The sequence below is a fragment of the Clarias gariepinus genome, chromosome 24 (genome assembly GCF_024256425.1).
Source record: "Clarias gariepinus isolate MV-2021 ecotype Netherlands chromosome 24, CGAR_prim_01v2, whole genome shotgun sequence".
NCBI classification, from domain to species: Eukaryota; Metazoa; Chordata; class Actinopteri; order Siluriformes; family Clariidae; genus Clarias; species Clarias gariepinus.
In genome coordinates, this window is record NC_071123.1 from 22,123,137 (window position 1) to 22,135,971 (window position 12,835).

At 38.5% G+C, this 12,835-nt stretch overlaps 1 protein-coding gene across 1 annotated transcript; it reads right to left on the reverse strand.

The window, feature by feature from the left end:
- Positions 1 to 776: 776 nt before the first annotated feature.
- LOC128512030 (GTPase IMAP family member 8-like) lies at positions 777 to 12,742 on the reverse strand. The gene is given in 9 exon segments (XM_053485136.1): positions 777 to 1,212; positions 1,812 to 1,916; positions 2,798 to 2,911; positions 3,086 to 3,116; positions 4,648 to 5,334; positions 8,065 to 8,769; positions 8,891 to 9,179; positions 9,181 to 9,584; positions 12,656 to 12,742. Coding segments are annotated over 9 exon segments (2,643 nt in total). The 5' UTR covers positions 12,672 to 12,742; the 3' UTR covers positions 777 to 920.
- Positions 12,743 to 12,835: the final 93 nt, after the last annotated feature.

Here is a 12,835-nt window from a genome sequence, read left to right on the forward strand (position 1 = left end):
TCTCTCTCTCTCTCTCTCTCTCTCGCCGGCGTCTTAATGAGACAGAGACTGGGTCTTTGCCTTTGTCTTTTTCTGCGCACTTTGTCTTTTCCTTTCTTTGGCCCTGATACCTTACCGGGGCTACCTAAATGATTGCACGAAGTGCAGAGGTATCAGGACCCTTAAACACGCTGCCAGCTGTGGGGCATTCAGGCTGATTGCCTTACGGCACCGTTGCCTAGCAACCCTGTGTCTACCTGGCCGCGCCTCTGCCTGTTTAGAACTCCGCAGAATAGCAGCCTGCTGATCTGCCCATTCTGAACAGTGCAGAGTATTTATGCGCGGCTCTGCCCCTCGTAAGACCCGCCTCGTTACATTACCCATTTGTGGTTGTTTATTTTTTTGCAGGTAACTTTAGGCTTTTATAATTACTGTATAATTTTGTAGTTTTATTGAAAAATGACAGCCATGTTATTTTGTGCTAGGAATGACATATGAGCTGTGCTAATCATGCTATAGGATGTATATATTTTAATGTCGCTGGGATTTTTCTGATAAAATGTTAAAATTGTTTTGTGTAATGTGATAATGTTGTACATAACAGTGTATAAGTGTATACAGTAATAATGGACATTTATGAATTTTAACCCAGCATTATCTGTGTGAGTTATTCTTGCTGTGAGCTTAAATGATTTCCTTTAATAATAATGTCCCATCCTTTACCATGTGAAGCTACATGAGTTCATCACTTAAACATTAGACACATACAGTAGAAAAGTTGCAGAATATCTTACTTTATTTTAATGTTTCATAAATCTCTCACTGTATTTTGCTCTGAATTGCTTATGGTGCACACCATTACAACAAATCAGGATCAAACAGTTTCATATAAACTATCAGTCTCAGGATCATGACTTTCCAGCAATGTGCAAGTGTAAGTCCTAGTGAAGACCGCCAGATCCCTCCACATCTGCAGTTAACTCCGCCAGCTTGTGTCTTTGCAGGTCTGGTACTATGTAGTGCTCCCTAACGTGGGTTTCACAGTAATTTGCCGCACAGGTAAGACACACCTTCATAGCTTTTTTCTTTATCTCAGTGCAGAAATCACAGAAATTTTGATTTAATGCATCTTGAGGCATCCTTTGTATTTCATTGTGTTGTAAGCAGGTATGCAGGACGCTTGTACTGCTGGACAAGCGTCCACTAAGGTTTTTCACTGGACTGGCCAGTTCACTATGAAGTGGGGCAAAAGGTCATGTTAGTGATTTTTATATTTACAAGATAGTTATAACTAGCAAAAAGCATAAAATATTATTATTATAATTATTATTATTATTATCATTCTTGGGCTATTTAAAGTATGTAGAAATCAGTACCCATGGTGATCAGTGTAAAGGATCCCACAGGACTGAACCGCTCTCAACTCACTCGTCATTGACTCGTAATCATAGGAGTGTTTTGGTCTTCTTGCCTGCATTAAACTGAGACACAATGCTTATTTTATTTATCATCTAACATCTACACCGAAAAACCAAGAGATGCACTGCCAAGCTTCGCTAGCATTACAGACTAGTGGGAGAAGCATCGTCTAAATTGCACACGAAACCTAACCTTTCTTTTACTTGTTGACGTTAAACTTTAGAAAGCAGACTACTCTTATGGTTTTTTACTGGACTGGCCAGTTCACTATGAAGTGGGGCAAAAGGTCATGTTAGTGATTTTTATATTAACAGGATAGTTATAACTAGCAAAAAGCATAAAATATTATTATTATTATTATTATTATTATTAGTATCATTCTTGGGCTATTTAAAGTATGTAGAAATAAGTACCCATGGTGATCAGTGTAAAGGATCCCACTGGACTGAACCGCTCTCAACTCACTCTTCATTGACTCGTAACCATAGGAGTGTTTTGGTCTTCTTGCCTGCATTAAACTGAGACACAATGCTTATTTTATTTATCATCTAACATCTACACCGAAAGACCAAGAGATGCACTGCCAAGCTTCGCTAGCATTACAGACTAGTGGGAGAAGCATCGTCTAAATTGCACACGAAACCTAACCTTTCTTTTACTTGTTGACATTAAACTTTAGAAAGCAGACTACTCTTATGGTGTTTTGTTATTTTTTTTTGCTGTTCTTGTTTACTTCTTTGTCTGTGACCAGATAGTTCCACTTCAGTCTCTCATCAAAGTTGCAACACTAACAGCATGAGGGGCAGGAAAGGGCTATTTGTGTAGTGAGCACCTATCTTAAAGTGGTGTCTGTGGAGTAAAAAAAAGACTGATACCTGAAACTGATATCAGTATTACGACATCCCTATTTATTAACTGCATATCATGGATACAAACAAAATCGTTTAATATCATTACCATAAGTTTATGGGATCAGTCAGACTTTCTGTTAGAGTTAATGGGGTTTGTCAAACAATCTGCAAAAACAGGGACAATTAGGCAAGAGTCCCTCAAGCAGTCGATAAGATTAAGCAAACATTCTGCAGTGGTGTGAGGGTTTAGTCAATGTTTCTGTGTGACAGGTCCCATTTTGTACAAACAAGTGGGCAGGTTTGGGCAAAGTGTTTGCAGGAGTTGATGGAAATAGTCAAATATTATTGCTTAAACAAGTGGTGTTGATCAAAAGTGTCTGCTCAAGAATGTGGGATTGATCAGACTTTTTGTAGAAGTGGGTAAAATAAATAAAAATTCCTTTTGAAATAGGTTGGGAAAGTATGTTTAAAACATTTTTCATTTTTACTTGTTATTTTAAAATAACAAGATTACCTTTTAGTAGTTTTTAAAATAATTTTTATTATACCTGTCATGACCCGGAGGGATTTCCTCTACCAAGTAAGGTGGAAGCACCAAAGAATTGTCGCTTCTCATGGATACATAGCTAGATGTTGGTGATGCTCCTCTCTCTGAATGGGGACTAAATGAAAAAAATGTTATATGCTGCACTTTTGCCTTTTTTTCTTTAAATATATTTGATTTTGCTATAAGTGAAACTAACAGGAATTCTTAATTCTACAGCACATAGACATATTATAGACAATTTTACCAAAATAGTGTATATTACACACAAGCTTGCTTTTCGGTAACCTACCTTTTATCTTCTAGAAATCCCCTTCCATGTCCTAGCAGATAGGAAATAATGAACAAATACAACTAAATTTATTTTATTCTGTTTGTTTGTTTATTTGTTTTTCAGCATTGCTGATATTCATGGTAATAAAGCGATTAATTGCATATTTAGGAAATTAATTAGGGAATTATATTAAGAATTTGGACGTTCCAACACTACTGGATAAGTGGTGAGGAAGTGGTGGAAATTTCATTGCAAGAAGATGGAGACTAATGAGGTAAGCCACTGTAAGGCCAAACGTCACTTTGAAGGTCTTACAGGGTGCAGTAGCTAAGTGTAGAGGGATATGCAAAAGATCATCATTTTAAAGACTTAAAACTGTATTAGAAACATGGCTATATAACAATTATTGCTCAAAAAGAAACATATTAGTATGAGTGTGACCCTTACACAGGCCTACTGTACATCAATTAGCATCATCCCTACAGTGAACTATGGTTGTGACAGCATCATAATGCTTTTCGTCCTCAGGACCTGAACTCCTTTTGGGAGGGATACAGAGGGATATTATGAGAGTACTTGTTTCTGCTGAAAAAAAAAAGCCTTAGCAGGAAATGATGCTTAGACTACAACTGTGGTAAGGTGACCAGACTTCACGTGCAGGTGCCTTGTGATCTACAGTGGAAAAAGCAATGAGGTGGAGCACTTGAGAGAGAGAAATGCAAGAGAGGCCAGTTAACAAGGAGACCGGCAGTGGGAAATGAACACTCCCAGCTCCATCATGGGCCTTTCAGGACAATGCACAATGGTGTCCAAGGTGAAGTGGCTCACTGTACCGAGTACTATCCAGGGTGAGGAGAAAACACATACTGCATGTTTATGAATGCCAGAGAGTGCAAAGCCACGGCAACAGCTGAGATCATCCAACGTAAAACTGCGCAGCTTGCCATTTTTTAAAATGAATCAAGCCATGTTAACCCTGAACTCTGCCTCATTAGCCATTTAGGTCTGAGGTAAGTCATCTTAGCTGTGTTAGCCATGAACTGTGCACCAATGTCCTTCCTGTTAGTACTGAGATGTGTTCATTTAGTATGACATCCCAAGTATTTGGGAATATTGTCTAACCTAGTGTAATACAGACTTTTTTCATGTTTTGGGTGCTTTTTCCATCACCAGAGGTGAAAAGAGTAATAAAATTTCGTACTCAAGTAAAAGTACTGTTACTTTGGTGAACTTTTACTGAAGTACAAGTGAAGTTACCCTTATAAAATATAAAATTTTCTAGGATAGAATTTGTTTATCTAAAGGAAAAAAAACTAGCATTTTTTAGTTTTTTAAAGCTTAAACATTTTTTTTATGTAAGGTGACAATGAATTTTGACTTAAAAATGTCCTTGCAGAACATATTGGTTTGGAAAAACAAACAAACAAACAAACAAACAAACAAACAAACCAACAAACAAATAAACTGGCACAATCAACTTTTGTAAGTGTCTTTGTAATCCAGACAAAGCTGGTGACTTTCAAAGGGGTTAAACAATTCTACAAGTTTTAACTTAGTGTTAACATCTCATCACAACTCACCCTTGGTTTCTTTGGCTAGCTCTCTCCTTTTCTGCACCCTCATTTGCCGTTCTCTGGCCCTTTCCTCTCGCTTTCTTCTTTCTTGAACGTCCTGTAGAATTTTCCCATCTATTTCAAAATGAGTGCCACCGTTCCTGGCCACCAGCTCTTCTATCTTCTCCAGCAGCTCTGTGGGCTCAGAACCTTCCATCCCATTGTATAGGTGATATCTGTTCTCACATTTCTCAATCAGCCACTCGAGTTCCTTTCCTTCATTCTCAATGTACTTCTCTATGGTAATGTTTCCTAGCCAGGGTGCAAAGGTGAACACCACCATAGTGTGACTCCAGATGCTTTTACCAAAAAGGTTGAAGTGTTCAGCCACTGCTTCTCTATGCATTTGATTGTAGCTAGAGTCCACACGTATGACCAGGAGCAAAGCATGGGGTCCTGGAAAACACTCAAACACACTTTGCTGTATGTCCATTTGGTATAACTTGGCACTGTCTTCTACATTGACACATCTCCAGTATGAAGCCTCAACCACAGTGATCTTCTTTCCATAAACTGTTCCCTCTCTCTTCAGATTCTGAGCAGTTTTGTTCAGTTCAAACTCTTTACTGTCTAGAATAGCATTCCCTACTGTACTCTTTCCAGACCCTTGAAAACCCATGAGCAAAATCCTTAGTTCTGAGTGGTGTGTGTCCCCTGTCAGCAAGAAAAATCATAGTTAGCTTGTGTGGTCAATGGCTTAACTCATATGAAAAGTTTTTATACACAGGGCTTAAGCAGAGAGAGAAGAGGAAAGGCAAGAGTTTAGGAGTGATAGTGGGGAGGCAGAAGCACTCAGGTGGACTACATCTTGTGTCGACGTTGTAACCTGAAAGAGATCAGTGACTGCAAAGTGTTGGTAGGGGAGAGTGTAGCCAGACAACACAGAATGGTGGTGTGCAAAATAACCCTGGTGGTGAGGAAGGCGAAGAGGACAAAGGCAGAGCAGAGGACAAAGTGGTGGAAGCTGAGAAAGGAAGAATGTTGTGCAGTCTTTAGGGAGGAGTTGAGACAGGCTATGGGTGGTCAGGAGGTGCTTTCAGTTGACTGGACAACTACAGCCAATGTGATCAGGGAGACAGGTAGGAGGGTACTTGGTGTATCATCAGGTAAGGGGAAAGTGGACAAGGAGACTTGGTGGTGGAATGAGGAAGTCCAGGAGTGTATACAGGGAAAGAGGCTAGCTAAGAAGAAGTGGGACACTGAGAGGACTGAAGAGAGTAGACAGGAGTACAGGGAGATGCAGAGTAAGGTGAAGGTAGAGGTGGCAAAGGCCAAACAAAGAGCATATGAGGACTTGTATGCTAGGCTAGACAGTAAGGAGGGAGAGGGGGATCTGTACAGGTTGGCAAGGCAGAGAGATAGAGATGGGAAGGATGTGCAGCAGGTTAGAGTGATTAAAGATAGAGATGGAAATGTACTGACAGATGCCAGGAGGGTGATGGGAAGATGGAAGGAGTACTTTAAGGAGTTGATGAATGCGGAAAACGAAAGAGAACAAAGAGTAGAAGAGGTGACTGTTGTGGAACAGGAAGTAGCAAATATTGGTAGAAGTGAGGTGAGAATGGCGTTGAAGAGGATGAAGAGTGGAAAGGCTGTTGGTCCTGATGACATACCTGTGGAGGTATGGAAGTGCTTAGGAGAGGTGGCAGTAGAGTTTTTGACAAGTTTGTTTAACAAGATCTTGGAGAGTGAGAGGATTCCAGAGGAATGGAGGAGAAGTGTATTGGTGCCAATTTTTAAGAACAAGGGAGATGTGCAAAGCTGTGGCAATTATAGAGGTATAAAGCTAATGAGCCAGACAATGAAGCTGTGGGAAAGAGTAGTGGAAGCTAGGTTAAGGGCAGAGGTGAGCATTTGTGAGCAGCAATATGGTTTTATGCCTAGAAAGAGTACATCAGATGCAGTATTTGCTTTGAGGATGCTGGCGGAGAAGTACAGAGAAGGTAACAGGGAGTTGCATTGTGTCTTTTTAGATTTAGAGAAAGCATATGACAGAGTGCCAAGAGAGGAGCTGTGGTATTGTATGAGGAAGTCTGGAGTGGCAGAGAAGTATGTTAGAGTGGTGCAGGACATGTATGAGAGCTGTAAGACAGTGGTAAGATGTGCTGTAGGTGTGACAGAAGAGTTTAAGGTGGAGGTGGGTCTGCATCAAGGATCAGCTCTAAGCCCCTTTTTGTTTGCTCTGGTGATGGACAGGATGACAGATGAGGTAAGACAGGAGTCCCCATGGACTATGATGTTTGCAGATGACATTGTGCTCTGTAGCGAGAGCAGGGAACAGGTGGAGGAAAATTTGGAGAGGTGGAGGTATGCTCTGGAAAGCAGAGGAATGAAGGTTAGCCGCAGCAAGATGGAATACATGTGTGTAAATGAGAGTGACCCAGGAGGATCGGTGAGGCTACAGGGAGCAGAGGTAAAGAAGGTGCAGGATTTTAAGTACTTGGGGTCAACGGTCCAGAGCAACGGGGAGTGTGGAAAGGAGGTAAAGAGGCGGGTACAGGCAGGTTGGAATGGGTGGAGAAAAGTGTCAGGTGTGTTGTGCGATAAAAGAGTATCAGCGAGAATGAAAGGAAAGGTGTACAGGACAGTGGTGAGACCAGCGATGCTCTACGGCTTAGAGACAGTGGCGCTGAAGAAAAGACAGGAGGCAGAGTTGGAGGTAGCAGAGCTAAAGATGTTGAGGTTCTCTTTGGGAGTGACAAGGATGGATAGGATTAAGAATGAGTTTATCAGAGGGACAACCCACGTTAGATGTTCTGGAGATAAAGTCAGAGAGGCCAGATTGAGGTGGTTTGGACATGTTCAGAGGAGAGATTGTGAATATATCGGTAGAAGGATGCTGAGGTTGGAACTGCCAGGCAGGAGGTCTAGAGGAAGACCAAAGAGGAGATTTATGGATGCAGTGAGAGAGGACATGAAGTTAGTTGGTGTGAGAGAAGAGGATGCAGAGGATAGGGTTAGATGGAGGCAGATGATTCGCTGTGGCGACCCCTGAAAGGGAACAGCCGAAAGATGAAGAAGAAGAAGACACAGGGCCTGCATACTTTCACACACAGGCTCTTTCCTTACTCAAAATTCTACTGCTGTTTAAAGAACAAACTTATACAAAGGTGGATGTGAGCTGATAACTGTAATCTATATGTCTGTATTTGCTTGCCTCTTTTATACAGTATATACATGACTGTATTTTTTGAACTTTGACCTTAATGGATATGCAGGTGCTCTTTTAACCTGCTGTTACTGGAAAACTAATCGAATAATCTGCCTAATACCACCCCTTGTTTTTTATTAATTTTTTAAAATTAACAAAACACCATCTGTTTCATTTCTTATTTAACATTTATTAAGCCATTATTTGTTATGATTGTTTGCCATACCACTCACCCATTTGTGATCTGATGTTCTCTCTGAGTTTTTGCACTTTCATCTTTCTCTCTTTTGCCCTCTTGTTTGCTTTGCTCCTCCTCTCCTCCACCTCCTCTAGAATCTTAGTGTCAATTTCAAAATGGCAGCCATTGTTTACTTCTACCAGCTCCTTTATCTTCTCCAACAGGTCTTTAACCTCTGAGTTATTATCCTTGTTTCTATTGCTCAGAACGTGGTATCTGTTTCCACATTTCTCAACCAGCCACTGCAGAGCCTTCCCTTCACACTCGATATGCTCCTCTATTTTTACATCTCCAAGAAAATTCCCATAAGTGAACAGTACAATAGCATTGTTCCAGACTTTGTCACCAAGAAGTGCCATATACCCCTTTATTACTTTTCTGTCATATTCTTTAAACGGGCTATCGACGCGTACAGTCAGCAGTACAGCATGTGGACCTGGAGGACAATGAGACACACTGAGCACTATCTCCTGTTTAAGTAAAGCAGGGCTCTCTTCTACACGCTTGTACTTGTGCCATCCTGGAGTTTCAACCACAGTGATCTTCCTCCCTGCTAGCTCTCCCTGTCCCTTTACACACTCAGCGTTTCTCTTTGACTCAAACACTTCTTTCCCTGTGATGATGTTTCCTGTTGAACTTTTCCCAGAATCTGTGTATCCCAATAGCATTAACCTCAGCTCAGAGTATCTATTTGTCTGACCTGTAATTGAAAATCAACAAGACGAAGATATTATGATTACTTCATATTTAAAACAACAGTTATGTAGCATCATCTCCATAATACACAAAAACCAAAGAACACAGAAATCATTTAGACTTACCCATTTGTGATTTGATGTCTTTTCTTTGTTTTTGCATCACCATCATTCTTTCAGCTGCTCTTTTCTCAGCTTTTTTCCTCTTCTCCACTAGTTGTAAAATCTTTCTATCCATTTCAAAATAAAGGTTCTTGTTTTCTACCACCATCTCCTCAATCTTCTCCAGTAGCTCGGCAACTTGGTCTTTATCACGCCTATCTGTATTGTTGAAAACATGATACCTGTCACCACATTTCTCAATCAGCCACTGGAGGGCCTCACCTTCATACTCAATGTGCTGCTCTATGGTTTTTTTCTCCCAGCCAGTCGCCAGCTGTAAATAGAACTATTAAGTGGTTCCAGATGGTTTCACCGATAAGCTCTAAATATCCTTCTAATATACTTCTGTGGTTCTCTGTGAAGGAAACTGCTGTTGGTATTACAAGAAGTAAAGCGTGAGGTCCTGGAGGACACAGACTTACACTGAGCACAAATTCCTGTTTAAATAGCTCAGTGGTTTCCTCTACAGGTTTGTTCCTCACCCAGCTTGGAGAACTTACTACAGTAACCTGTCTCCCTGCTACTTTTTTATGTCCCTTCACACACTGAACATTTCTCTCAGTGTCAAACATTTGTTCACCCAGGATTGTGTTTCCTGATGATGTCTTTCCAGAATTTCTATATCCCAGCAAAACAATCCTCAGCTCAGACAGATAACCTGGACAGGAGAAATGTACATTTCATTAATTTAAATGTAATTTAGGGGGTAGCTCAGTGATTAAGGCATTGGACTACGGTTCGGAAGATCCCAGGTTCAAACCCCACAACCACCAAGTTGCCACTGTTGGGCCCTTAACCCTCAACTGCTCACATGTGTAATGAGATAAAAATGTAAGTCGCTCTGGATAAGAGTGTCTGCCAAATGCCTAAATGTAAATTTCAAACTGCAATAACGAAAAGAATAAAGTCTGGTGTAGAAAACAACTTAGGAGATTTTAAATTTATAGAATTTGGTGCTGAACCCTTAACTTGATGGGAGACAAGTGGTTGGAAAAGAATCATGAACAGGGATCAGTTAAACAGTTTGTGAAGTCACAAATAAATAAATGGACAGTAAAAATCATAGCTGTGTTTAATAGTGAATCAAGAGGGTTTCTACAAGCTCACTGCTTAGAACTCACAGCATTGGAAATAAACAGCTTTGTGGCAATTGAAAAAAAACTCTTGTTAGTTATATTAATCATATACAATTTGATTAATATTAATCACAAAAAAGTTTGCTAGGAGGCATAATGACTGGAGCAATGAAAAAGGTCATGCAGTCTGATTAATTGAGATTGACCCTTTTCCGGAGCAATGGGCATATCAGGGTAAGAAGGGCAGCGCGTGAAGCGATGCACCTATCATGCATAGTGGCGACTGTACAAGCCTCTGGAGACAGTTTTATGATCTGGAGTTGTTTTGCTTGCTCAGGTTTAGGCACAGCAACGTTATGTGGTAATAAAATGAAGTCAGCTGACATCTGAATGTACTGAATCAAATCTATGGAGTTCTTTGACGACACGGCCACACGAGTGTTTCTGGGAGCATGAAGAATCATTTGCTTCAATTATACTTCAATCACATCACGAATTTCATTGTATTTATACACTAATTACAGTGCTTAACAGTACACTGGTTAAAGCAACCATGGAATGTGTACTACATATTTAATGGAAATTCATTAAAAAGAAAAGCTATTCAATCATGCAGGAGTCGAAAGATTGAAAGAAGCATAATAACATCAGCAATAGGTAAGTTTACAAACAAGAATCATGTTATTCCACTAATATCAGTAATAATAGCTACTTCAGAATAAAAATAAATCATGTAAACAATTCTCTATCTTAATTGGAATTGTCTGACCCTATCAATCAGAATGTGAGGAGTGGCGCAGTCTTGTCAATTGCATTCACCTGAACCTGATTTAGTTTCATTAACCTGTCTATATGTAGCCTTTAGTTTGGTTATTTGCAAGTTCGTCTCGCCTCTATTTAGTTCATCACTGACCTGTTTGAATTACTAGTTTATTTTATTGTTGTTATATTTTGTTTATTGCTGTTCAGAGTAAAGCTGCATACAGCAAAACTCTGTTTTAGTTTATAATTAAATCTTAACATTTGAAATAGTTTCCCTATTGTCAGAAAAAAAAATTCTGCACATGTTTGCCCTACATGGGAGTAACTTTAGGTGACTTAGTTTCCCCTCCTCAGCTGTAAACTCCATGAGAACATCTCTCTTGAAATGATTCGCTTGTAATTTCATACAGAGTAAAGCATCTACTGTAAGCAATCATAGATTCTGATTTTCAAACATTAGTATTTCAGTAAAAAATAAATAAATAAATAAATAAATAGATAAAATCTTAAGGGATACAAATATTACAAATATCTGTAGGCCAGAAAAGAAAGCAATATATAATGTAAAAGATCACTTCTCAGACAAAAAAGGCATGCAACTAAAAGCAGGAACTCAGAATGACTGTGGCTAGTTCTGCTACTGTGTGTAAATCAGACTCAGTGTAAATGTAAACAAAATATAATGAATAAAATTTATGAAATCCTCTTGTGAAACCTCAAATGATCAGGAAAAAAAATAATGTTAAAAATGTAACCAATAATTGAGAAAACTAACCAATAATTGAATAATAAAAAAACTAACCAATAATTGAATAATAATAATAATAATAATAATAATAATAATAATAATAATAATAATAATAATAATAATTATTATTATTATTTCTACTAGAAGTTTTACAGAGATAGATTTCTTGTAGAATATTATAGGAATGTCTGTTCAAATAACCTCTGCTTTGATTTAGTTATACTGTACTGTAGGCTGGGCTGCTCTGGCAATCAGGACTTACTGGAGATACCTTATACAGTACTAAACATCACACTGAGTACAAAGGTCATACAAGTGGGCGACACACAATCACAGTTTGTTACCATGCCTGGATTTGAGAAGACATTTTGTAGGTGTCTGTAATAAAAAAATGATAAGAGCCATGCTTTCACTTTGGATTGTTTTACTGTAGAGGACATTGATCACCCACATTCAGATTTGTTTTCTCTTTTATATCTTTCCTACATGAACAAACCACTTTTATTAAAGTCTTTCTAATTTACATGGCATGTGGTATGTGTGTCTCATCTCTATGGATTGCAATGTAAGAAACAATATGTTTTTATGCCCTTCAAGGTCAAACCAATGACAGATTTACTGTCAATGTGACCAAAACACATTCATTTTAACATTAGCATTTCCCATAACAATGTGACTGAATCTGTATAACTCCTTTAAAAATGTATAGAAAAGCACAAGAGCCTTTATTACATGTAGTGAAGGTTAATGCAGAAATCGAAACAAATAGGAGGATTGAAAAGCAAAAAGATGAATTTACAATAGAATATCACATTTGACAACAATTATCTATGATGTTTAAGACTGATATTGGCATGGTGCTTTATAAAATGTATTTTGTCAACATTTTATATATAAATACATTATATATATATATATATATATATATATATATAATATTATACATTTATAAACCTACAAGATTTTTTTTACGAGTTTTAATGATTAATTACTTTAATATTGTTATGAAAATAGACCCAAACTACTGGACTAAGTAAATTAAAAAATTAGTAACAAAAAAGTGACATTTTATAATAGCCATAATCTTCACCTTACTATATGTATACATTATGTTTTTTATTACAATTAAAAATATACACTTACCTTCAAATGAAGTCATTTTCGTTGTAGTGTTACATGTGTACAAGTTTATGTAAAGAAAAACGCATCATTGTGTGCACTCTGTGAAAGGAAACCTACAGTATGTACCAAACAGACAAACCCTCAGACAAACCCCACTTTGTTACAAAGTCCAATAGTGCATCGAAGGCAAGCAATCAGACT